Source organism: Macrotis lagotis, chromosome 2, assembly GCF_037893015.1.
Source record: "Macrotis lagotis isolate mMagLag1 chromosome 2, bilby.v1.9.chrom.fasta, whole genome shotgun sequence".
Lineage (NCBI taxonomy): Eukaryota > Metazoa > Chordata > Mammalia > Peramelemorphia > Peramelidae > Macrotis > Macrotis lagotis.
Window position 1 is genome coordinate 224,662,363 of NC_133659.1, and position 26,414 is coordinate 224,688,776.

General features: G+C 38.3%; 2 protein-coding genes across 8 annotated transcripts in view; one reads left to right on the plus strand and one right to left on the minus strand.

Annotated features, from left to right (window-relative positions):
• CCDC40 (coiled-coil domain 40 molecular ruler complex subunit) overlaps nucleotides 1-4,420 on the minus strand; it is a 108,418-nt gene extending 103,998 nt beyond the window's left edge. Inside the window, exons 1-3 of the mRNA XM_074224991.1 lie at nucleotides 4,324-4,420; nucleotides 2,928-2,985; nucleotides 1,761-2,345 (exon numbers count right to left, since the gene is read on the minus strand). Coding sequence (XP_074081092.1) covers nucleotides 1,761-2,345; nucleotides 2,928-2,985; nucleotides 4,324-4,352 — 672 coding nt within the window. The 5' untranslated portion in view covers nucleotides 4,353-4,420. The remainder of the gene's footprint in view (nucleotides 1-1,760; nucleotides 2,346-2,927; nucleotides 2,986-4,323) is intronic.
• A 4,289-nt stretch (nucleotides 4,421-8,709) lies between these two features.
• Nucleotides 8,710-26,414, plus strand: part of TBC1D16 (TBC1 domain family member 16) — a 131,431-nt gene continuing 113,726 nt past the window's right edge. For 5 of the 7 annotated variants that reach the window (XR_012475985.1, XM_074224994.1, XM_074224992.1 and 2 more), the window contains exons 1-2: nucleotides 8,869-8,955; nucleotides 11,935-12,044. The gene's annotated coding sequence lies outside the window, so the exon portion shown is untranslated. Of the gene's footprint in view, nucleotides 8,956-9,364; nucleotides 9,565-11,934; nucleotides 12,045-26,414 lie in introns of those variants that run through there. The other 2 variants (XM_074224993.1, XM_074224997.1) reach the window with 2 other exon arrangements.

Here is a 26,414-nt window from a genome sequence, read left to right on the forward strand (position 1 = left end):
AGCTAGGTGACCCAGTGCATAGAACACCGGCCCTGGAGTCAGGAGTACTTGAGTTCAAATCCGACCTCAGACATTTAATAATTACCTAGCTGTGTGACCTTTGGCAAGCCACTTAACCCCATTTGCCTTGAAAAAACTAAAAAACAACAACAACATATTGGGCTATTGGTGTGTTTCTTATGATCCCTCCATCAAAAAAGAGAAAGGTGCTTTATTCCCTCTACCAGATTCATTCAGCAGTAGCACTTTCCTACTGTTCCAACATTCAGATGATCATTTATAGGATATTACTTTGAAGCCATATTCTCTTTGGGCACTTAAAAGACTATTTTTCTTTTATTATTTTAAATTAATTAAAATTTCATCATCAAAAACTACAAACATTTCAATGTACAAAAATGAGCTTATAACGGTATTATATATATAAGAAACTATGAATTCCCTAGTCTCTTTTATATACAATTTATTTTTTTAAAAGAAATGTCTTTAGGGGCAGCTAGGTGGCACAGTCATAGGATAGAGCACCTGGCTCTAGAGTCAGGAGGACCTGAGTTCAAATCAGAGCCTCAGATACTTGATACTAGCTTGCATGACTTTGGGCAAGTCACTTAAAACTCATTGGCTTGGGGGGGGGGGAACCAAACAGTAAAAGAAATGTATTTATATTAAATTTACAAAACTAATAAAATTTCTTTTTGGGGGGTTCCTTCTGCATTTCTTTTTAGTTTCTTTAATGTATTTCAATATGGATTTTATTGTTTACAATTCTCTTAATAGCCATTTATCTGCATTTTGGTGAATTCCACTAAAAAAAAAGCTTCTTCTAGGAAGTTTTCTTTGAGTGACATCAACCACTATCCAGACTACCTCTACCTTCCTCCAAATCCCCAGACCCTTATTTGTCCTTTAGTGAAAGCTACCCTTGCATTTATCATTTAATTGTGCATATAAGAAAGATATTTTTGCAGTTGTAACGCATTTCTTTTTATCTCCTTTGTGAAATTATAACTACCTAAGGATAGAAACTGTTCTCAGAAGATGTTTTTCTAAAAGTATTCCTAGTATATATATTTCTTAAAAATCCTAGAAAATGCAGAGGCTTCAGGCTCAAAGGTAAAGAGTTAGCAATTTTACCTTTCCTACCAATTCTACCCTAAAAGGGTCTCCTTTAAAATGAGAGATCAATATTGGCAGGTAAAGCAGAGTGTCAAATAGATAGACTGTCTTTCTAGTTTTATTTTCTCTGTTTCTAAGCATTGAGATCAGAGTAAGTGAAGAAAATGACTTTTCCTTATAGTTCTTTTGCAAAATTTGTATGGCTCCTGGGTGCCAGACCAGTGTAAACACCCAATTAGCCATCCAAAAATCCTAAATTCAAATAATTCACAAATCTCAACCACCCCAGGAAAAAAAAGATTATAGGTATGTGCCATTTTTCTCAATCTCACACCTAAAATAGAAACTTGTCTTTATACCTTATCTTGGATACAAGCTACCTGAGCTTTACCAACCTTGTTTAGAATATACTGTAGCATGTGGGGTCAAAGAGCTTAGAATCTTAAATATCAGATTCTTATTCCTAGGTCCCATAAATCATTTCTAACCAAAAATGCATCTAATACTTTGAAGCATTTTGTCTTGAATCCACCTAGTGGGGGAACAAATGTGTTAAGACATAATTCTGGCTCACTCACTATTTGAAATGAAGATCTAGTGGCTTCAGCAATATCGAGAATTTGGAGTGGCTCTGTGGAACTTACTTTCTCTCCTCTTGTTTCTGGTGAAGTGGGCTCCTCCATTAGTTCTGCTAAGCTGGTGTCTCTTGGTTCTATTGCGCTTGGCTCCTCAACTGGTTCTGGTGAGCTTAGTTCCTCTCCTGGTTCTGTTGAGCTTAGCTCCTCTCCGGGTTCTGTTGAGCTTAGCTCCTCTCCTGGTTCTGTTGAGCTTAGCTCCTCTCCTGGTTCTGGTGAGCTTAGCTCCTCTCCTGGTTCTATTGAGCTTGGCTCCTCTCCTGGTTCTGTTGAGCTTGGCTCCTTTCCTGGTTCTGGTGAGCTTGGCTCCTCTCCTGGTTCTGGTGAACTTGGCTCCTCTCCTGGTTCTGGTGAGATTGGCTCCTCTACTGGTTCTGGTGAGCTTGGTTCCTCTCGGGGTTCTGGTGAGCTTGGCTCCTCTCCTGGTTCTAGTGAGCTGGCCTCCTCCATTTGTTCTGTTGGGCTTTGTTCTCTTGATTTTATTGAACTGGATTCCTCCACTGGTTCTGATGAAGTGAACTCTTCTGATATGTATGGCTCACTGGCCTCCTCTTGGGATGGCTTTTTTCCTTCAAGGTTCTCACTGGCCTCAGGCTGTACATCAGAAGCAAAAATGGGACAGATCAGCATAATGAGGAAACCCATTAATGATGTTAATTCCTGAAAGATGTATATTGAAAGAATTTTGGGTTTAGCAAAGTAACTATATTTTAAGTTTCTCTGCCAGTTCATTTTTTTAAATGTCAGATCTTTAATTTCCTTGGGATAGGAATCGTAGTTGAGAAAACCCCTTGCTTACTAAAACAGATAGATATTTTATAGATCCATTGATGTTAAATGACTTCCTCAGCATTACATAGCAAATGAGTGTCAGAGTTCAGACTTGAGTCCTAGCATCTTACCTTGTAAGCCAGTTTTTTATACACTAGGCTACTGCTTATGACTTGTTTATTCTGGTTAATTATAATTCCTTCTTTTGAAGAAAAAGGGCTTGGTTTCAAATAATTAAAGAAATTTATTGGAAGTTTCTCATTTGCACTTAATGAAGCAGATGCTAAATAAAAAAATTAATATCTCTGTGTTTTATAGACAAGGCAAGAGGGATCTATAAAGTTCCTCCACAAGTTCTCACTATCTTGAATTTCTTATATTTATCATAAAAATCTGTAACTTTACCCCAGTCTCTTCTGTTGGTTGTTCTTCCCCATCTTGAGAAATTGATTCAGATTCAGACCTAGTATCAGTAAAAAATTAAACAGATTCAAATAATAGTGATTTAAAAGTGAAAAGATAATACATCTGAATAAAGTGATACCAGAAATATCAACTTAAGTATGCTTGCTTCTGTGATAAAATTGAGACAATAAAAAAGTCAAAGAAAAGCACACCAAAAAGACAAGAATCTTATGCATTCCCGCATACACATGCATACACACACACACAACCCCACACAATATCCTTTTTTTTTCCAGAGCAGCAGATACCTGTGCAAGATTATAAAAAGTCCAATTCTGTACTATAAAGAAATGGAGTTTCTACCCCTTTATAAGAAAGAGTAAAAGGACTGGAGACTTCATCCTGGTCCTTTTATAAATCTCATTAACTCCAAATACATTACTATTTCTCAACAAACAGAACCCTGATGATATGGATTTATGGTGCATTTGGAGAGGGAGAATATTGACTAGATTCTCAGTAAGAATTATGTTGAGTATCAACATTGCTTCTTATGATCTCTCTCTCTGCTACTCTTTAGGGCTAGAATAGGCATTCCAATCTTTCCAAGATATTTCAAGCATTGTAGAGTCTAAGAATAATAGGGAAAGAATAAATGATATCTCTCTGCCCCTTACACATTCATTTAGTCTGTAATTTTAAAGTGAATTCACTATAGCTCAACTTTGAAGGGCATTTGGTTTCCTCATCCTTAAAATTAAAGGATTGGACTAAATATTCTCTAAGGTCTTTTCTTTACAGAAAGGGAAAGGGGGAAGAAAGGGAAGGCAAAAAGGGAGAGCAAGAAAGGAAGAAGAAAAGAGGAGGAAATAGGAGAAAAGAGAAGAGGATAGAGAAGTGAAAAGGAGGGAAAGGAAGAGGAAATGTCTGAGAGGAGAGAGAGAGAGAGAGAGAGAGAGAGAGAGAGAGAGAGAGAGAGAAGTTAGATTAGAATGTTCTTTTTCTTTTTACTAGTGCATAAATTCGAGCTCTCAGGTAAATTTGTGTTGGAGGTAGTTAAATGTCTTGAACAGACATGAAATAAATTCATTTGTCTCAATATAGATTGCCTGAATTTTAAATTCTATTGGAACTCGTTACCTTTTATTGATTAAGGGGTCGAAGGAGAACAAACAGAAATACAGCTAAGAGGAAGAGGAGCTAGGAAGCTGAAAGAAAAGGCTAAGAGAGAAGGCACAAGGGAAGCTTCAGGGACAAGAGGTGGTCAGAAGGGGTGATGTCCAGACCCAGAAGAAGAAAGATGCTGCTCCCTCCCCGAACTTTCCCGAGGTATCCCCCAGCCAGCCAGCCTCTCCCCCGTTTCCCGTCAATATCCCATCCCGGGAGCTTCTCTCACCCTGGTCCTTTCTCTCCAGGCTCAGCCATCTTCCGTTGCTAAGAGACGCGATCAACATCCGCCGGCTAAGTCTCCTTTGGAAGGAACCAAACTCAACAGATCTTATGAACACCCCTTTGCCTTTACCTGAAATGGAATAGTCTGCTCTTCAGGCTCCTCACCTCCTCCGGTACCTCAAAGCCAGAAACAGCTGGGAGGAGAAATCTGGCTGTTGTCGGCTGACTCTAGAGCCTGTGGATATGGGGTGACCCTTATCTTGGGGGACTGACTCATCTATCGCCACAGTTCATCGTGGCAGTCTGTAAGAAGCATTTCTACAATACCATAAGCCTCCGAATGTCTATCTCATCTTGATTCTAGATGCATAGGACCTATAGCTTGTAGATCTGTATGGATCTGCTTGGGAAAAAAGATATTTGTGAAATGTACTGACTGGGCTTCTCTCCTTCCCATATGGAAATAAGTATTTATATAAATCATGTGACATTATATTATCATTCTATGTGCCAGGCAAACATTATGCTGAATGATTTTTATAAATGTCTCATTTGAGGCTCACAACAGCTATTTGAGGTAGATGTGATTATCTTCATTTTACAGGTGAAGAAACTGAAGCAAATAGAAGTTGTGGTTTGACCAGGGACACACTGGTTCTGAGCTGAATATAAATTCCAGTCTTCTTGCACCAGACTCAACCCTCTATCCACTGTGCCACTAAGTGCCTCTCACCCAAGATGTGTTCAGAGGATCCCCAAAATTGTTGCTCAAGAAAATAAGTGGTGCTATCTCTGCTCTCTAATCTAGTATTCTTTAAATTGGAATACTTCTGATCTACATATTTCTGATCAGAAATTATTCTCTTATTTAACCTTTAACTAATAATTATAAAATGTCAATCTGCTATGTAAGACCTGTCTCCTATGCTGTTGACTTGGCCTGTGTCAATACTATCTGGTCATCTCAATGAAAGCACTAATAAATTCCTTATCTGATCAAAAAAACTCAAGATAAGAGACATCTTATATAAGGAGAGAAAATCCTATTGTTATTTGTATACATTTGCTCTTCAGCATAAGTGGAATTCTTGTCAATAGGAATTTTAAGCAAATACTGTAAGATTTGAGAGAATCATACTGTAAAACCATGTCATCTACGTGAAATCTCATTGGTTAACTCAGTCTTTATGATTCTTTTTTTAAAGGTTTTTTTTTAGGTTTTTTACTAGGCAAATGGGGTTAAGTGGCTTGCCCAAGGCCACACAGCTAGGTAATTATTAAGTGTCTGAGAATTGATTTGAACCCAGGTACTCCTGACTCCAGGGCCAGTGCTTTATCCACTGCACCACCTAGCTGCCCCCTTTGTTCTTTCTGAATAAAATGCCCCCCAATCAAGGATGGCATTTGTAAGGATGCCATATATCCATGGGTTTTGGTAAGATACTAGAGAATCAAACTCCATTTATAAAATTAACTTTGTTATTTCATTTTTGGCTTAAAGAAATTATGGTTAACACTGCATAAGCTCTTATATTTAAAGACAAAAAGGAATGGCATGTGGAAAGAAGTGTTTGATGATATTCCTATCAAGGCACCAAGAAAGTCCTATTTATTGGTTATATCAAGGTTGGGTTAGGAGATACTTCTAGGCTGAGGTCTTGACTTTTCTCTAGTTATTAGGTACTACTGCCTACCCATTTTTAGCACCATCAATTGATTGTCATTGGTGAACAAGTAGCAGAAAGGAAAGATCGGGATATAGTATCCTAGCCAGATCTGACCACTACTTACTTGGTGATGAATCTGGGATGGTAGTACCATAACTTTCTGGATATCATATCCAATAGATGGGACTAGGAATAATCTACCTTGCTCTTTGGACCCATTTTTGAATCTCTTTTGTTCTTTTGGTTCTTCTACATTAAACTCATTTAACCACTGGAGTCTCCCTCAAGGCTTTATCTTGGACTTTTATTTCTCTTACTTGGTGATCAGCTTCTATTATCTTGTAGGCATCTCAAAATCAACATGGTCAAAATAGAGCTTACTATCTTTTCCCCCCGACTTTCCTTTCTGAACTTCCTTTTACTTCCAAAACTACAATCATTCTCCCAACCACCTAGAATCACTGTCTCAATTCTTTGTTGAATCCATTGCCAAATCTTGTAGTTTCTACCTTAACATTATTTCTCTTATAGGTCTTTAAGTCCTTATCATTGCCTAGACTACTACAAAACCCATCTAATTGGCCTCCTTGTTCCTATGCTTTCCGTCTTTCACTTAGCTGCCTGATAATTTTTCTAAATTAATGATCAATACATACCCTCATTCCCTTGCTCAGTAAATTCAAGTGGCTCCCTCTGACCTTCAAGATTATATATGAATTCTTCTATCATTTAAAAGTTTTCATAGCCTGGTCCCTTCTTACCTTCCCAACCTTCTTATACCCTTCTTCTTGAGTATTCTCATGTTATTGACTATTCCTCAAAACCCAAAATGCTCTACCTTCTCACTCTGCCTCTTAGTTTCCCTGGCTAACTTCAAGACTCACCTCAAATACCACTTTCTCCAAGTGGCATTTTCCAGTCTTTCAGGTTGAAAATGCCTTCCTCTTTAGACTGCCTTCCATTTATTCTATTATATAGCTTTATTTACCTAGTCATTTACCCATTGTATTCCCCACTGGAATCTAAGTTTGTTGAAGGCAGGGACTGTTTTATGTTTATATGCGTAATTTAGGCATGTTCAAGGTGTTCTAGGAGGGTTAGTGCCTCTGGTGATAGCTTCCTAAACCCTTTTTAGGGCTGCTCATCCACTTTTGGTGTCCACCTGTTGCCCAGTTCTCTCCTGTGGTTCTAGAGAAGTAGTAGCATGAGCAAAGTCCACACCCTGGTAAAACTTTCTTGGAAGATGGGTTAAATCAGGATGAGGGTAACCAGTGGTCTCAAGCCTGCTGTGAGTTAGGGAGATGTCTACTCCAAGTATATGAAGACTTCTTGTGGAATGGGCAGATGAGAATAATTTATTCCAACACCATGAAGGCATCTGAAGCAGACACAAGAAACATCATCGATGTGAAGGTCATCCATTATATCCAGGGCTATTACCAGTCATTTTGACTTTTGTCTTGTCACTAGGCTTTGATGATTCTGGAAGAGAAAGTGAACCTGACAACTTTGTGCAACTCTGATTCACTAAAATCCAATTTATGTTCAAGTCAAGATATCAGCCTGTGATGTTAATGGTCCTATTTGAAGATGGACAAACAATAACAATTTAATAAATGTTTGTTGACTGTTAATGTAAATTCTTAAAAAGATCAGAGACAGAGTTTGGGTCATCTTTGTATTATTGTTGGCTCAGACATTTCCTCATTTTCCATCTGGCTGCACTCATTTTGGACTTTGTTTATCATACCCCCCCACCCCCCAGCAAACTCAAAATTAGGAAGTCTCAGCATCTTGCAAAATCCAATGTTGTTACTTATGTCATCTGTGCCTTTTGCCACTGATTATTAGAGTGTGGAACTATAAAGTCCAACATTTAAGGAAATCTTAGATATTTCACTTCTCCTCTGGCTAGCTCATTTTGGTCTTTGTCCTCTCCACTGAGTCATTGTGCCTGCTACCTCTTCTATATTCTTCCAGTCCCCATTTCGTATCTTTTCAGGTTTTTTTTTTGGTAGTTTTTGCCCATTATATTGTAATATCCTTGCCTTTCTTTTTTCATATTAGCATACACTGGGTGCATAATAAATGTTATTGTCCATCGACTATTGTCACTATAAAACAGTGACTGAATTAAATTGCTCTTAACAAAAGTGTAATCTGGGCTCTTGACTAGATGGGCAAGTTGCCCATTTCTAATCTCCTAAAATCAGAGGAATGGATCCCATTCCTCCCTCCAAACCTCTATCTTAAGGCGCTAGATGAATGGGGCTCCCTCTCCCTTCCATCATTTTTTAAAGTGTCAAGTGAAAATAAATAAATAAAAATAAAAAACAAAAAAGGGGCGGCTAGGTGGCGCAATGGATGGAGGACTGACCCTGGAGTCAGGAGGATCTGCGTTCAAATTCGACCTCAGACACTTAATAATGACCTAGCGGCGTGGCCTCGAGCAAATCCCTTAACCTTTGCAAATAATAAAAAAAAAAAATTAAAAAATAAAGTGCCAAGGGAATTAAAACTGTTTAGAGGGGGGGGGGGTGCGGACTGTGCCTTGGGGATGATTCGGAGGCGTCTGCTGGCCTCTCGCCCCGCATTGGGGCGCTCCGAGGGTCGGATCCCTGGGAGCCGGGCACGGGGTCCCCCCACCGCCTCGGTCGCTAGGACGGTTGCTAAGGAAGTGCTGCCGGACCGGAAGTGGGGGCGGGGCCCGGCTGGCGCCTCTCCTTCCCGGGAGCCGGAGCCGGAGCCGGAGCCGGAGCCGGAGCCGGAGCCGGAGCCCCGAGGCCGGCTGCAGGCGGGCGGGCCCGAGTCCAGCCGGAGCAGGGGGCGGGCCGGGGGGCCGGGCCTCGCCGCTCCGGGCCCGGCTCGGTCTCCTCCCCTCCCGGCCCCGCCTCGTCTTCTGGGCAGGAGGCGGCCGCGCTGGCGGGACCCGGGAGGCCAGTCCGGCGGCGTGCCAGCCCGGGCCCTGGGTGAGTCCGGACTCCGAGGCCCCGGGCCGGGTGGGCAGCGGGGGGCAGCAGAAGGGGAAACTGAGGCCGGCGCGGGCGGGGGCCGTGCTGCCGCCGAGCTCGCGGCTTCCCGACTCCGCCTCCCGGAGGAGGGGCGCCGCCGGAGCCTGGGCCCCCGCGGCCCCGGAGGACTTTTGGAAGGAGTAATGGGAAAGGGCGGCTGCCCCCCGGGGGTGCGGAGAGGCCGGGATTGCCCCCTCGGGGGGGCAGGTTCCCCGACGGACTCGGGGTGAAGCTTTCCCGAGGAGGGGGGGCTTGCCGAGCCCCGCCCCTCGGCCCAGGAGAAGCGGGGGGTTGCCCGGAGTTGGGGGCACTTCTAGCCTGGTGGAATTGCCGCTGGGAATCCGGGGCCGGGGTGCTGCCCCTCCCCCTTCTTTATTCGCCATGTGTTGGTTGCTAGGGGAAGCCTTTCTCCTGTCGGGGGATAGTAGACTCCCTTTTCTCACACTCTGGCTTCATCTTCCCCCTCCCCCAGCTTCTCGGTGGAAATTGCTAATTATAGCCCTAGTTATGGCTCAAAAGTGTACTGGATTCCCTGAAAGGAGAAAGTAGGGAAGGAGATGCCTTATTGTACGTTTTGGGTGAAGTATTGGACAGATTTTATCACTATAAGGAGAGAAAGAATGCTATAGAAGAATCACAAGGAGCATTAACAGAATTAACAGGCTTCATATTGATTCAGTAATATAATTTATAGTTACTGTTATGTTGTTTGGGTAGGCTAATATTTTAAGTTTCATTAGAACATAATAGCAATAGTGCAGTGGTGTTAATTAGATATATCGCATTTTACCTTAGAACTGGACACTGCCAGATCAATAGAACAAGCTTGACCTTTTTTTTTTCCCTGTGCTTTTGCCAGTGCATATCTACTTCCAGTTACTTCTCCCGATGGATGCTAGTACTTCCACCATTTAGTTCTGATAGAACCTTCAATGGGACCTTTAAGTCTTTTGCATTCACAGGATCCTGGTCATGTGTTCTTTTCAGGATGATTTTTCTTTTGTACTCTTGAATCATAATTTGCCCCCTCTCCCCCCAAAAAACCCCCAAAAAAACCTCAGCCAAGAGGCTGAAAGCCATCCTTTTATTTTAGACAGGTAAGCCTCAGTTCTTCCATCTCATCATTCTGTTAGGGGACTTCCACTGATTATAATGTCTGGAAGCATTCCCCAACCCCCTATATGGTCCACTGAAAAAGGGTAGAAAACATGTTTGTTTATATTCAGTATAAACTATGTTACATATTTAAAAAATTATGAAGTATTATTTTTCACTTCACTTCATAATTTTGCTTTTATTGTTCTTCTGCCCTCTCAGCGTTTATTGTTTGTTCTCATCATTAGTTGTTCTGTTCATGGTAGAACTGTGTGGTCCTTCTGCTCTGATTTTGGTTCTCCTCTTAAGAAATGTCACTAAATTTGAGCCAAAGCTCTTCTTTCTTGTTCTTTCCTCTTTTTCCCCCCTTTATGAGCAATTTAAAATTAATAATTTTGGAGCCTAGCTAGAAACCAGATAAATCTAGAAACTTTCATTTCCATGTTCAGATATTGTCATCATGAGTTAGCCTGATACTAATTTGATTCAGATTTGAATTATAATTAGACAGCTAGTGATTAAGAAAAGGGTTTGTCTTGAATGGTTAAATGTTTACTGCCTCCCTTAACTTCATCTGAGAAGCAGGGCTAGATGCCAGGGCTTTCATGGTTTGAAACTGTGGATTGAATTTCTTTTGTACTTGAAGACTCTTAATAATCTAATTTAGAATTAAGAGACAGTGGGAAATAGCTCCCAACATTGTGAATGTATCAGGGTATGTTATGTTGTTTAGCCTTCCTTCTTGAAGAGGACCATGACATCAGGAGTGCTAAGGTGTTAAGCCATGACGTGTAAGTGAATTAAATTTAAGTGAGGGAGGGCTGTGCAAAGTCACCATCTTCACTATCTCCTCTGGAGCCAGAGTCCAGTGGTCAGATATGGATTACTATGACTGGAGATGGCCCTGGTTGCAGTGGGAAAACCTTGGTGTCAAGTGTTAGCTAAGGTCATTAACTGGTCTCTGGTTGACTGGCAGTGATTATTGAGTGATTAAGGCTAGGTAAGAAAAAAAATGAAGCAAAGAAGGACCTCTTTTAACCTAGTTCTAAAAAAGAAAATCAATCTGGGAGAAGACATTCAGGGTTTTTGACCAAAGAAAGTCAGAATTTGGCTTCTTTTTTTTTTTTTAAATGTGAGTCACAGATTTCTGATGGAACCCATGTGGAATTTTTTCTCCCATAAGGTTCTTTTATTGGATTCAACCTAAAATAGTTTCATTTCAATTTCTCTTTGCTATAGAATGGAAATCTCCAGTTCCACAGATTATATAATGAAAGACAACTGAATTCGTATTTTATCACTTTTTTTTTTCATTGTGTAGAAGTTTTTGGAACTCTTCTCATGCAGATGTTGAAGGTCAATTCATTAATAATTGAGATCTTTGTTGAAAGCTTTTGAAGTATTTTTATTATTAATTCTAAGGCGAATCAGTAATTTTCTATGGCTTGTATTGTCTGTCTTGTTAGTGAAAGTTGTCGGTAGGTAAATTACCTAGAGGTAGAAAATAAAGACCAATCTCAAGACCTGACTCAATATAATTCTCTCTCTTTTTTTTAAGGTTTTTGCAAGGCAAATGGGGTTAAGTGGCTTGCCCAAGGCCACACAGCTAGGTAATTATTAAGTGTCTGAGACTGGATTTGAACCGAGGTACTCCTGACTCCAGGGCCAGTGCTTTATCCACTGCGCCACCTAGCCGCCCCTCAATATAATTCTTAAAATTATCTTGACTCTTTCAAGTTACTTTGGAGGGTTCCCTTTTTTAATTTATTTGATTCAAAATAAATTAAGGGGAATATTTTTTTCTAGTACTTTCCTTTATGTTTCACTTTATTTTTTTTTCAGGCAAAGCAGTATGGCTTGCTATGCTAAATTATATATAGAAATTCAGGGACCGTCAGACCTTCCGCCTCTACAATATCTCCTTGTGACAATTAACGTCCATCTATAAATTGGTAAGAGTTCACTAATTTGAGGGGGTTTATGGATAATTTAACAATACATATGTAGTGGAAATACATAAAATTTAAGCTTTCATGTCTAGCTGTATTTTTGCTGATCTTTTCATTTGAGTGCAGTGATTGTTGCCATCTTCCAGATTTGGATTGCTTCATTTACTTTTTTACTGTCATTCAAGTTAAGTGATTTAGGATGAAAAGTAGACTATGTAATTCACAATTTTGAAATATGATTAATATTTTGCATTTCTGTTAATCTCTATGTATTCCTACCTTTTACAGTTTATTGAAGAAATCATAATAGGATAGATCTTGAACATTAAATCAATAGGTGTGACTTAGTTGATATACTTTAAACTTAATGAATGTGAATTTATTGAACTTATGGGAAGAAAAACTTGCAAGATTTCCTTTATTTTCTTAAATATGAGGGAAAAGAATATAGAAAAATATTCTTTGTCCCAGGTTGTGATAGTTATTTTAATTTTATTTCTCTTCTAGACATGTCTGGTATTGAACATTCATATTAGAACATTTTCCAATTAGTTGCTGTGTGTGAAGCAAGTCCTTTGTCCTTACTCCTCAAAGGCTAAGAAATCTAGCATGGTTTGACTCTTGTCTTCACTTGTTTCTGTCGTACAACATGAGAAAAGAAAAAGAAATGGCTCTCAAATAGCCATCAGTCAGAATTCTGAATGTTTGCTTATGTATGCATGTGTATATATATATATATATATATATATATATATATATATATGGATAGATAGATAGGTAGATTTTTTTTTTAGTTTTTTTGCAAGGCAGTGGCCTTAAGTGGCTTGCCCAAGGCCACACAGCTAGGTAATCATTAAGTGTCTGAGGTCGGATTCGAACTCAGGTCCTTCTGACTCCAGAGCTGATGCTCTATCCACTGTGCCAGCTAGCTGCCCCTGTATACATGTATATTGATACACATTTATTTAAATAATATTAAAAGTTATTACTAATAATGTTTCCCTTATTTTTGTTTGATTGGAAATGTAGTCAATGATCTTTTGGTTTTAAATTTTACTTGTAATTATACAGTAGTACTGAACTTACTATCTGGTTTAGTATTTGGCTATTACTACCTAGATTTTTTTTTATTGTTTTTTTTCTTCTTAGGAGAAGAGTTGTGCTTCACAAATGTTAAATGATGCCATTTTAAATGAATATTTTTGAAAATTTTCTGATCATCCTTAAGTACAATAAAACATGGGTGTTAGTTACCAACATGGTGATATTTGCCTTCTCAGTACTAGATAGCATAGACTTTAACCCCTGTAGCTTCAGAATAGGTGTTCAGTGGCAGTGGATAGTCTCTGGTAGGGAAAAAAGTCTTTGTGTGTGTGAATGAAGTTACTCATGTTTGATTAAACTTGGATTGTTTTGTTAGCTTGGGATTCTGAATTGGTTTTTATTGACTGAGTTTCTGTTTGACCAGTACCTGGAACATAATGCTATTAGAAGATTCAGTTTTCCCAAACTTTAGGTGTAGACTATGTAGTTTTTTTCCCCCTGTCTTTTTCCTAAAAGGATTTAGTATAGAAAAGAAATTTTTGATACTCTTAGATCTACTTTTCCTACTTTGTAAATTGCTATTGGTTCTAAGATAAAATATAGTCTCCTTACTTAGGCATTTGGGACCCTCCAACTATTTGGTTGCAGGGTAACTTTTCAACCTTATTTCCTTAGAATCTTCTTGCTTTTTTTTTTTTTTACTTCCCTTTATCCAAATAAATTTCCCAACTTCTTGATTTCTGAAATCTTAGTGAGCCACTCCCCCATGAAGTCACATCCCTCAGGTTATATGATAACTTTGTTTTCAAATTTTCCTGCAGATTTTACTGGTATCTCTTCACTGATTTTGTTACAGTTTTTTGTGTGTTATGCTTTTTTTTTCCAAGAAATTTTTTTAATTTAATATTCTCATTTTGTACAAATAATTTTTTTAATACATTAATAAAATATTCTTGTTTAAGAGTAAACAAACCCCCCCCCCCATAAATATAGACTTGTTTGAGCGATAAAGTAAAGGGGAGAGAAAAAAATTAAAATAAAAAAATAATAGTAATAATTGTAGGTATGGCCAGGTGGCGCAATGGATGGAGCACCAGCCCTGCAGCCATGAGCACCCTAGCCCACATCTAGCCCCGTACACCCAAAAATCACCCAGCCATGTAACATGCAAGCCACCCCAACCCCACTACCCTGCAAAAACCAAAAAAAGAAAAAAATAAAGTCCCAAAATAAAATAAAATAGTAATAATAGTAGGGGCGGCTGGGTGGCGGACAGAGCATTGGCCCTTGAGCCAGGACCACCCGGGTCCAAATCTGGCCTCGGACACCCAACGATCACCCTGCTATGCAGCCCCAGGCAGGCCACCCAGCCCCATTTGCCCTGTACCCCCCCCAAAATAATAATAATAAAAAATGTGCTTCAGTCTTTGTTCCAACACCAACTACTCTGTTGCGGGTGGATCACATTCTTTATGATAAGTCCATCACAAAAGTCACTTCCATATTTTTCCAACGTTTCCATTGCTGATCGCAACTCCCTCCTTTGGTATTTCTCTACTACCATATACTATATTTTCTCACTCCTTTCACTCTGACTCTGCTGTAGGGTACCTGAGTGGTGCAGCAGACAGATCCCTGGATCTGGGGCCAAGAGGCCCTGAGCCCCCATACCACCGCTTAGGCCCAGCATCTACCTGGCCCTATGGTTCTGGACAGGTCTTCCAATCCCAGCCCCTTGCAAGAAGTAAAAAAGAAAATGTGTTATATCTGACCACTTTCCCCTCCATGGTCCATCCTCTTCTCCATTGCTCACATCACCCCCTTTACCCCTGTCCCCCCCCCTCCTTCTTACTCCAGATGCCTATACCCCATTGAGTATATATGCTGTTTCCTCTCCTAGCCACCTCTGATGAGTGTGAAGATTCTCTCATTCCCCCTTGCCTTCCCCCCTTCCATATCATTGCCATAGCTTATTGTAATAAAGAAAAATCTTATTATATGAAATATCTTGGCCTATTCCCCCCCTCTCCTTTTTCTTTCTCCCATTACATTTCCCTTTGTTCTATTGACTCCATTTTTACACCATATTTTATCTTCAAATTCAGCTTTCTCCTGTGCTTCAACTATAAAAGCTCCCTCTACTTGCTCTATTAACTGAGAAGGTTCATATGAGTATTATCAGTGTCATTTTTCTATGCAGGAATACATGCAGTTCATCATCATCAAGTTCCTCATATTTTTCCCCCTCTCCTCCAATCTCCATGCTTCACCTGAGTCCTGTATTTGAAGATCAAACCTTCTGTTCAGCTTTGGCCATTCCAACAGGAACATTTGAAATTTCCCAGGTTCATTGAAAGTCCATCTTTTTCCCCTGGAAGAGGACATTCAGCCTTTCTGGGTAGTTGATTCTTGGCACATTCTAAGCTCTTTTGCCTTCCAGTATATTATATTCCAATCCTCACGAGCTTCCAATGTAGCTGCTGCTAAGTCCTGTGTGATCCTGACTGCAGCTCCACAATATTTGAACTGTGTCCCTCTGGCTTCTTGTAATATTTTCTCTTTGACTTGGGAGTTTTGGAACTTGGCTATAATATTCCTAGGGATTGGTTTTTTGGGATCTCTTTCTTGGAGGGATCGTTGGATTCTCTCCATCTCTATTTTGCCCTCTGCTTCTAGAATATCAGGGCAATTTCCTGTAGTAATTCTTTGAAAATGATGTCAAGGTTCTTTTCCTGATCATGACTTTCAGGTATTCCAATAATTTTCAAATTATCTTTCCTAAGTCTGTTTTCCATATTGGTTGTTTTTTCAATGAGATATTTCACATTTTCTTCTAATTTTTCATTTTTTTGGTTTTGTAGTATTGATTCCTGATTTCTGGTAAATTCATCAATCTCCCTGAAATCTATTCTTTGTCTGAAGGATTTATTTTCCTCAGAGAGTTTTCTTATCTCTTTTTCCATCTGGCCAGTTTTGCTTTTTAAAGCATTTGTCTCCTCAATAACTTTTTGAACTGTTTTATCCATTTGACCTAAGCTGGTTTTTAGCATGCTATTTTCTTCAGCTTTTTTTTGGATTTCCTTGACTAGGCTGTTGACTTCATTTTCATGTTTTTCCTGCATCTCTCTCATTTCTTTTCCCAGTTTTTCTTCTAACTCCCTCATTTGATTTTCAAAGTCTTTTTTGATCTCTGTCATAGCCTGAGCCCAATTTCTGTTTTTATTGGAGTCTTTAGATGCAGGAGCTTGTGCTTCCTCATCTTCAGACTTAGTATTTTGATCCTTCTTGGGCTCATATGCAAAATATTTCTCAATGGTGTTCCTCTTGTTTCTCTGCTTGCTCATTTTCCCAGCTTGAGCCTGGTTTTGGAGTGCTTCTTGAGCTTTTGGGACACTCCCACAAGGGTCTCAGTGTGTGAGGCTCTGTCATCCCTCCTGGTCTGTAAATAACCTTATGTGCCTCCCTCTGCCACCGGGTTGAGGTAGAGGGGGCCCCTGCTGTTCTATTGGGGGGGGGGGCCTAGACTGCTATCAGGATCTGAATGTGGTCAGAACCCCAGAGTCCTGTTCCAGGGGCAGAGCTCTGCAGTCTCTCTCTTCATTCCCATCCTTCAGCTCAATGGGCTCATGCCCTGCCTGGGGGCTCCTGCTTACTGGCTCTGCCTGCTTCTGTGTCCTGGATCTGGACTGCCTTGGCCAAGCTGCTCTCTGTGTGCCCTGAGGGCTGGGCTTCAGGTGCTCATTCTGGCAGAGGTTCCCCTGCTGTTCCCCCAATCTGTGCCTGGTGCTCCCTGGGGCATAGCTCAGGAAAGGCCCTGCTGCTGTGAGCCTCGACTCCCAATGCCCTAGGGCTGCCTCCGGGAGGCTGAAGTTCTTTTGCTTTGGTGGGCCACCCTTCTGGTGGCTGCCCCTCCAACCCCGGGGAGCAGAGCCTTTCTGCTCTTTTCCAGGTTACCTTGAGTAGGAGAACTGCCTCACTGGGTCCCTCTGTGGGTTCTGTCTCGAAAATTTAGTTAGAGTCCTTAGCTTATGAGTTTTATGAGAGAGCGCCTAACATGATACTTTCTTGTCGCCATCTGGGCTCTACCCCCTGTGTTATGCTTATTTACTTAAATATCATACTCTGTAATCTCGGATAATGTAGTTTTTCATCATTGTATTCCCCAGAGTCTGACACCAGATTTTGTGTATTGTAGGTACCCAATAAATATTTAAGTTGAAAAAATAAAGTATTACTCCTCTTTTGGGATAAAACAATAAATAACAGTGCTCTGAATAAGCCTAGGGTCAAGGAAGCATGAAAGTAGAATGTTGACTCATTAGTCAGGTCTTTAATTTACTTAACTTGTTAGACCTCTCAATGATCTTTTTGAAAGTAGCTAGATCTTAGTTTCTTTCTTCCTGGGCAAAATATAGATAATTGCTTAAAGAGATGTAATTTTTCCAAAGCTTAAAATTGAAGATCTGAGTTTGATTCCTGGCTTGGAGAGTTACTACTTCTAGTTATTCCTTCTCTATTTTCTTAATTCCTTTGGGCTTTGGATTCCTCCTCTGTAAAATGTAAGTATTGGACTGGATAATCTCTGAGGTCTTTCCAACTCCAATATGTCCTATTCTCAAAGTTCCTTGAAATACTGAAGACCCTTGCTGGCCAATTTCACCTATTTTCCACACTCCAGAACTCATCATTTCTTTAAAAAACTATGATTCCTCTAAGATAGTAAATTCTGAAATTTGAGGCACAGTTTCTTATCTTATCATTTCACCTTTAATTAAGTCTCCCAAACTTTCTCTCTGCCCTTCTCGTGACCTCCACTTCCTTGATTTTTTTTTAAGTCTACAAACCCTGTTTTCCACTGCATTATCTTCTCTACTTGGTTTATGATAGATTGTTTCATAGTGATATACAGGATGTCCTAACATTTTACTAAGCCTTTTGGGACACTGTTGAGTCTCATCTTTAAATTCCTTCTTGTTTCTCTAATGACCTTTTCCATTTTCTGCCCCATCCCCTGCCTTTATATTTTCTCGTCTTCTTTCCTTTACTGTTCTTAATACTATACATAGTTTGACAGAGTCACCAGACTAACAGAATGTAAGAATGCTATAGATAGAATTTTTTTTTTAGTTTTTTTTTTTGCAAGGCTTTAAGGGTTAAGTGGCTTGCCCAAGGCCACACCTCTAGGTAATTATTAAGTGTCTGAGGTCAGATTTGAACTCAGGTACTCCTGACTCCAGGGCCAGTGCTCTCTCCACTGTGCCACCTAGCTGCCCCTATAGATAGAATTTTGCTGTAGAATTTTGCAAAGCATTTGATAAAGTATCTCATATTTGTCTTGTACAGAGTCTTGTACAGAGATGGAGGATAGAAGGCAATGTAGATGAGTTCAAAACAGCAAATGGATAGACTCAAAAGGTAGATTTTAATGATGCCCTGTCACTTTGGCAGACCATTTCTGCTGGATTACCCTAGGTGTCTCTATTTTACTCTGCTATTATATATGCTGTTTATTCTCATCGGTTTTTAACAGATGACAGAAAGATGGGAAGGATAATTAATGCAGGGTAGCAGAAATGGGATCCATAAAGATCTTGATAGCCTGTGATCTTGGTCTGCATTAATGGAGGCATTGCTTCCAGAAATAAGGAGCTGATATTGCCACTGTGCTCTTGTCCTTCTCACATCACATCTGAAATATTATGTTCAGTTCTGGATTTCACAGATTAAGAATGATATTGATAAGCTGAAGCATCCTGAAGAGGGAGTCTAGGAGGGTGAAACATTTTGAATCTGAGTCAAACAATTAGTCAAAAATCTTTTCTTTATTATGCACAAATTTTTGTCTTAGACATTGAGCTAAACTCTAGAAATATGACAGAAATGAATTGGTCTCTGCCTCCAAGGAGTTTATTTTCTAATGGGGCTAGCATGTGTAAATAGATGAAATGAATACAAGATTATTTTAGGAGGAAGAGCACCAGTAATTGTGGGAATTAGGAAGGGGTTTGTGTAGATAGAGGTTTTCAGTTGAATTTTGAAGAAAATAAGAGATTTCCAAAAGTAGAGGTGAATAAGAAAGTCCAATCATGAAGGACATCTAATGCAAAGGTACGTAGATGGGATATAAATAACAGGTTGATTAGTTCAGTATGGCAGAACCATCGACTTCATGTATTAGAGGACTGGAAAGGTTAAGAACAACCATATTGTGCAAGTGCCAAACTGGAGAAGTTTAATCTTGATCCTTAAGATAAAAGGAAGTCCTTGGAATTTGAGTATGTTTAAGAGGTGGAGGGTGGTGTGACATGATCTGGCCTGCATATAGGAAATCACTTTGGCTTCTGTCTTGAGAATGGATTGTAGAGGAGCAAGATTTAAGATTGGGAGATCCAATAGGTTATTACAGTCATCCAGGGTTAGAAGTGATAAGAACTGAACTGAGGTGGTGACTGTATAAGTAGGGAGAAGGGATTGAATGCAAAAGATAATGTGAAGGAAGAAAGATGAGACTTGGAAACGAATTGTATAGGTAAAGTGAATGAGAATGAAAAGATGAAACTGATAGAAATAGGGAAGTTTAAAAGAGTGGTGAATTTGGGGGAAAGGTAATGAATTCTGTTTGTGGCATGTTGAGTTTAAGGTGCCTCTAAAGGACATTTATTTCAGAATGTTTAATAGCTCATTTGTGATGTGGGACTGGAGCTCAGTCAGAGCCAAGAGCAAAGGATGGGAGTTGTAGAGAGGAAAATTTAGATATGATATCAGGAAAAACTTCCTAATAGTGTCCCAAAGTGTTGTTTGGCAACTTTGGAATATAATAGGTTTCCTCTCGTTGGAGGTCCTCAATCAAGAGACTTATTGACCATTTGTCAGATATGTTATTGTGGGGATTTCTTTTGAGGTTGGTACTTATGGCCATTGAGGTTCCTTTCAGTTCCACAATTTTGTGATTCCGTGGTTCTCCCTGCTTTCTGGTCATTCTCCAAACTTTTGTCATGGCTATAATATGAAGACTGAATTCAGGAAGACCCAAGTTCATATTCGACCTCAGGTATCTCTTTCCTCACAGGGTTGTTGTGTCAGGCAAATGAGATAGATTTGTAAAGTGCTTAGCCTAGTACTGACTATTCGTCACATAGTATTGTCTGTCCGAGAAATACTTATTTTCTTCCTTCCTTATGATCTTATGTTTGAATTGTTCTTTATTTGTATCCTTAGGACTTAGGATGGTACCTTGCTCATTGCAGATACCTTAAAACATTGTATCAGATTAAATTTCAAGGTATCTTAAAACAAAATCTGACTCTAACTATGCACCAGAGAGAGTCTTTACAGTATATGTAGGTATGCGGAAAGTACAGACATCTTTTCATTTTGTGGTAAAATGGTTGTCCAAAGAGTTTGGCTTCTTTTAAACTTTATCACCTGTTGTGGCTATTTTTGCCTGAGTGAAATTCTTTATTCTATTTTCTAGAATGCTCATCCTCCTTAGAATAAAACTTATTTTTTTCCTTTTTTTAGTAAATATTTTTTTTATTTTGAGATTTACAATTTTTCCCCTAATCTTACTTCTCTCCCCCCCCCACCCCCCACAGAAGGCAATTTGTCAGTCTTTATGTTGTTTCCATGGTATACGATTGATCCAAATTGAGAGTGATGAGAGAGAAGTCATATCCTTAAGGAAGAAACATAAAGTATAAGAGATAACAAGATCAGACAATAAGATACCAGTTTTTTTTTTCCTAAATACAAGGTAATAGTTTTTGGTCTTTGTTCAAACTCCACAGTTGTTTCTTTGGATACAGATGGTATTCTTCATTGCAGAAAGCCCAAAATTGTCCCTGATTGTTGCACTGATGGAATGAGCAAGTCATTCAAGGTTGATAATTGCCCCCCATGTTGCTGTTAGGATGTACAGTGTTTTTCTGGTTCTGCTCATCTCACTCAGCATTAGTTCATGCAAATCCCTCCAGGCTTCCCTGAATTCCCATCCCTCCTGGTTTCTAATAGAACAATAGTGTTCCATGACATACATATACCACAGTTTCCTAAGCCATCCCCCAATTGAAGGATATTTACTTACTTTCCAATAGAATAGAACTTATAATATCTTAATCCAAATTGTGTAATAAATGATCTTTCTATAAATATTTTTTGGAACTATTATTTTCCACTGACATTAAAATATACTTTATTGCAACAGTATTAATTTTACTTAATGGAGAATATAGTGACTAACAATCCATGGACTAGCTACTTCCTTGTAACATCTCTGCTTTAGGCTAGCAGCAGAGCTAGTTTTTGCAAGATAATAAATAAATGAGGGAAATTTTCCTTTCAGTATTCCATTCTTCCTGTTGTCCAGTTCTCCATTTCCAATTTCTTTTCTGCAAATGCCAAGTGCCCTTATGTTGTTAGAGTCTCCCGCTGTGATACCTTATCTAGCCTTGGCTTCCCTATGTAGCACTTGTTATTAAAATAGTTACTTTTATCTAACTCAGAATCTCTTCCTCAAAAATATTCATTCCTTCTGGTTGCCACATCTTAATTTTTAGATTAGAATGCTTCCTAGAATCTCTAGTTTCCTTCAAAGTTTAGCTCAAATGTCACCCAAAATTCCTCCCCAAAAGTTACCTTATATTTATGTGTTCATAGCATGTCAAATATAAATTCCTTGAGTGCAAGAACTTTCTTTTTTTTTTTGTTTTTTTCAAGGAAATCGGGTTAAGTGACTTGCCCAAGGTCATACAGCTAGGTACTTTTTACATGTCTCAGGCCATATTTGAATTCAGGTCCTCCTAACTCCAGGGCTGCTGGTTTTATCCACTGCATCATCAAGCTGCCCTCAAAGGCAAGGACTTTTTAATTTTTTGTCTTTGAGTCCCCAGAGCTAAGTATAATGCTGGCATATAGTAGAGTTCAATAAATGCTTATTGATGATTAAACTGATTTACATTTAGATTGGAAGAGCATAGCCTTTAACTTCACAGGGCATTTATGTCTGGAAATTAAATTTCCTTTTTTGTTATAAACTCAGCAATTATCAGCAAATGAAAATATTTCAATATACTAAGACAAAAAATAAGATTCAATCAATCAGTAAACAAAAAAATACAAGTATTAACAAGCATGTGCTGGATAATGTTTTAGGTGCTGGGATACAAATATGAATAATAAAACAGTTCCTACTTATGATAAGCTTATAGTTTAGTGGGAGGAATAATAAGTATATTTCAAAATATTGAACGATTATAAAGTGAATAAATACATATATATATACACATACAAACACATATATACATACACATAAGTATGATTACTTGGGAGGAAAGGACTGGCAGATAGAGAGATAAGGAAATACATCATTGATTTTTGTCAGATTTTTGTCTAAATATATGATAAAAGAAGAGAGGGACTCCTGAGGCAGAAATTAGGGCAGGCATTTCAGGCATGGGGAGTATTCTGCACATGGTCACACATATGAGAGAGTCATTATGATTAAGGAAGAGTGTGACTGACTTGAAGAGTGTGGGAAGGGAGTAATAGAGGCTGGAAGTGAGGCTGAAAAGGCAAGTTGGAGCCAGGTTTTGCATGCTTTAGAGGCACAGGAAATCAATGGGGTTGGTTGAATAGGGATATATGTACCTAGGGAAAATTAACTATATAAGGTAGATTAAATGGTGGGAGACTTAGGTAGAGAGACTAATTAGGAGAGTGTTGCCGTACTCTAATTGAGAGGTGATAAGAACCTGAACCAAGATAGTAGTTATGTGTATAGTGAAAAGAATTCAGATAGGAAGGATGTTGGTGAAGATACAATGATAAGATTTGGTGGATGATTGAAATTTGAGTGAGAAAGAGTCACCTATATAATATAATATAATATAGATAATGTTTAGGTTATAAATCTAAAACACTAAAAAATTGATTGTGCCTTCAACATAAATAGGAAGGTTTAGAAAGAAGGTCTGTCCTGTAAGGAGACTAAATTCAGTTGGAGCAGATAAAGGTTGAGATGTCTCCAGGACACTTAGTTTAAAATATATAAGAAAGAGTTTGTGATATGGGACTGAAACTTGGGAGAGTAGACATGGAAGTCATCTGCCTACAAGTGATGATTAAACTTGTGGGAACTAATGAGAGGAGAGACATAGAGAATCCTAGGCAAAGACAGACATAGCTTTTCTCTTATCCATCCTCCTTTCTTTTCAGATACTTATTTATATATAGTCTTCCCCTTGAAGATAGTGGAATTCTGAAGGGACCATAGTCTCTTCCCTTCCCAATTATGTTGACCATTGTTTAGCTCTTTTAGATTGCTCAAATGTCTTTATCTGTTTTAGTATCTCTTTTTCTCTTGTCTCTTATCCTTGCAATTCATAGAGTCTACACAATTCTCCTTTTTTCAATTAAATTGATTGAAAGTCTTCTCATCTACTAAAGCAGGAGTTCTTAATCTTTTATGTGTCATGGACTTCTTGAAACTCAATAAAGGAGTAAAAGGAAAGATATATTCTGAAATATTGGGAAGAGCATTCTTAAATGCTTAAATACCATCTTTCCCTCCAAATTATCCTTGTTACTCTTCTTTACATTGCTGAATTGCTGAGTCTTACTGAGTTAGCTTCTGAACTATCCCTCAAATCTGTCTATTTCTTTCCATTTCCATTTCCTCTCCATTAATTTATACTCTTACTATCTCTTTTCTGGGCTATTGTGACACCCTTATAACTAGTAAGCCTGCTTCTATTATCTTCCCACTCAAGCCTATCTACAGCTGCTGCCAAAGTAGTCATCATTGCCTTTATGTCACTCCTAGTTTTTCCCTTAGTTTAATGTTTCAGGTCTTTTATATGCTGTATGCTCTAGTTAAACTGGAACACTCGCTGTCTTCAAGTTTGATCTGTCATTTCCATTTTGTGCTGACTTTAAAAAAAAGTTTTATCGATACTATCTTTCATATTACTGACATTACCCAGTGATTTTCCCTATCATTGAATTGATCCCTCCCTTCTCACAAATGAATATAATTAAGCAAAACAAATCAACTCTTTGATCATTTATATTAACATGTATGCTTCATTCTATACCTGTATTTTACCACCTTTCTAAATAAGGAAATAAGCTTCATTATTGGTCCTCTAATGTCACCATTGTCATTTAATTCATCATAGTTCTAAGATTTAACAGTGATGTTTCCTTTATATATATTTATAAACATATTCTGGGTGAATTTTATCAAACTTACCAGAATTGGAACTATTTATCATTTCTAGGGTACAGGAACAATCCTTAATATTTATATTACAGTTTATTCAACCATTTCCCAGTGTGGTGGCCCTTATGAGTTTTTTAAATTAAATTTTACTTTAATCAGAACTTTAAAAGCTCCAAATAATATAAGAATTTCCAATTATAATATAGAATAGCAAAAGTTTGTCTATGAATCTATGTATTTTCTACTTGGAGCTTTCTTTTCCTTTTAAATATATATAATATCTAACATATTTCTTTTTTTATTGTTTTCCCCCCCAAGGCAGTAGGTTAAGTGACTTGCCCAAGGTCACACAGCTAGATAATAAGTGTCTGAGGCCGGATTTGAACTCAGGTTCTCCTGATTCCAGGGCTGATGGTTCTATCCGCTTTGCTGCCTAGCTGCCCTAAACATGTAACTTTAAAAACTCACCTGCTTATCCAGACTTCCTTCTATCTCTTCTGTGTATTAAAAAAAATGCTTCAAATTTTTGATAGCTCAATTATTGTCATTTTTCTCTCTCTTTCCAATTGAAAAAAAAAAGGAAAGAAACCTTTTAACAAAGTTTTGTAGTCAAGGAAAACAAAGCCTATGTTGGTTATGTTGTAAAACATGTCTCATTCTGTACTTTGAGTCCATTACCTCTTAGTCAGGAGAATGCTTCATCATCAGTTCTCCAAAATTGTGATTGGTCACTCCATTGATCATAGTTTAAGTCTTTAAAAATTTTTTCTTTATAATGTTGTATAAATTGTTCTCCTGGTTCTATTTCAATTTTCATCTATTAATAAAAACTTTCCTAGGTTTCTCTGAAACCATTCCTTTCCTCATTTCTTACAACACAATAATATTCTGTCAGTCATATACCATAATTTGTTCAATCTTTCTCTGATGGAAACCCCAGCTGTTTCTAATTATTTATTATAACAAAAATAGTTGCTAATGTATTTTTGTATACATAGATCCTTTTTTTCTTTCTTTGATTTCTTCAGGAGTTAGGCCTTGTGGTGCTATTAATGGACTAACTATGCACAGATTAGTAACTTTTTGGTCATAGTTCCAAATTACTTCGAAGATCAATTTACAGCTAGACCAATTTACAGCTCCACAAAATAATGCATTATTAATGTGTCTTATTTCTGTATTCAGCAATTGTATTTTCCTTTTTTGCCATCTTTGCTACTCTGATGAGTAATTAGAATCTCATATTTGCTTTAATTTACATTTTTCTACTTATTAGTGATTTTAGAGCACTTTTTCATATGAATTCTTTTAGCTTCCATTTCTTCCCTCACAATAACTCTTATTTTAATTTAATTGTTTGATTATATAAAATTATTTAAAAAGGTTCAAAATTATGTATTTTATCTTCTATGATTCTTTATCTCATCTAGTCATAAATATTTCTCCACTATCACTATTTATAGTTGTGAAAGGTAATCTGTTTTGTTGATTTATTTTAAGAAGTATTACTGTCATTTCCTGCTGAATTCCCTCGCCTCACCATCAATACAGCACTCCCATTTAATAAATACATACAACTTAGCAAAACAATCAATTGACCATGTCTGGAAAATGTTTGCCGGTCTTTTGCTGTTGAAGTCAACTACAAGAGATGGGAGGCATGTTTTTTCCCCTTACCCTTATGAAATTATAATTGATCACTGGAGTAATTAGAACTGAAGTCTTTCAGAGTTGTTTTCCTTAGCATTGCTATGTTTCTCATTTAATATTTTTTTAGGTTTTTTTTTTTTTGCAAGGCAAACGGGGTTAAGCGGCTTGCCCAAGGCCACACAGCTAGGTAATTAGTAAGTGTCTGAGACCGGATTTGAACCCAGGTACTCCTGACTCCAGGGCCAGTGCTTTACTACTCCACCTAGCCGCCCCCTCATTTAATTTTTTACTTCATTTGATTCATATAAACTTTCCCAAATTTCTCTGAATTCTTCCTATTATTTACTTATGACTCAATATTATATTTATGTCATGATTAGTTTAGCTATTAAATAGTTGATGAGAAGCCACTTTGTTTCTAGTTCTTAGCTTTTACAAATAGTGCTACTGTAAATATTTTT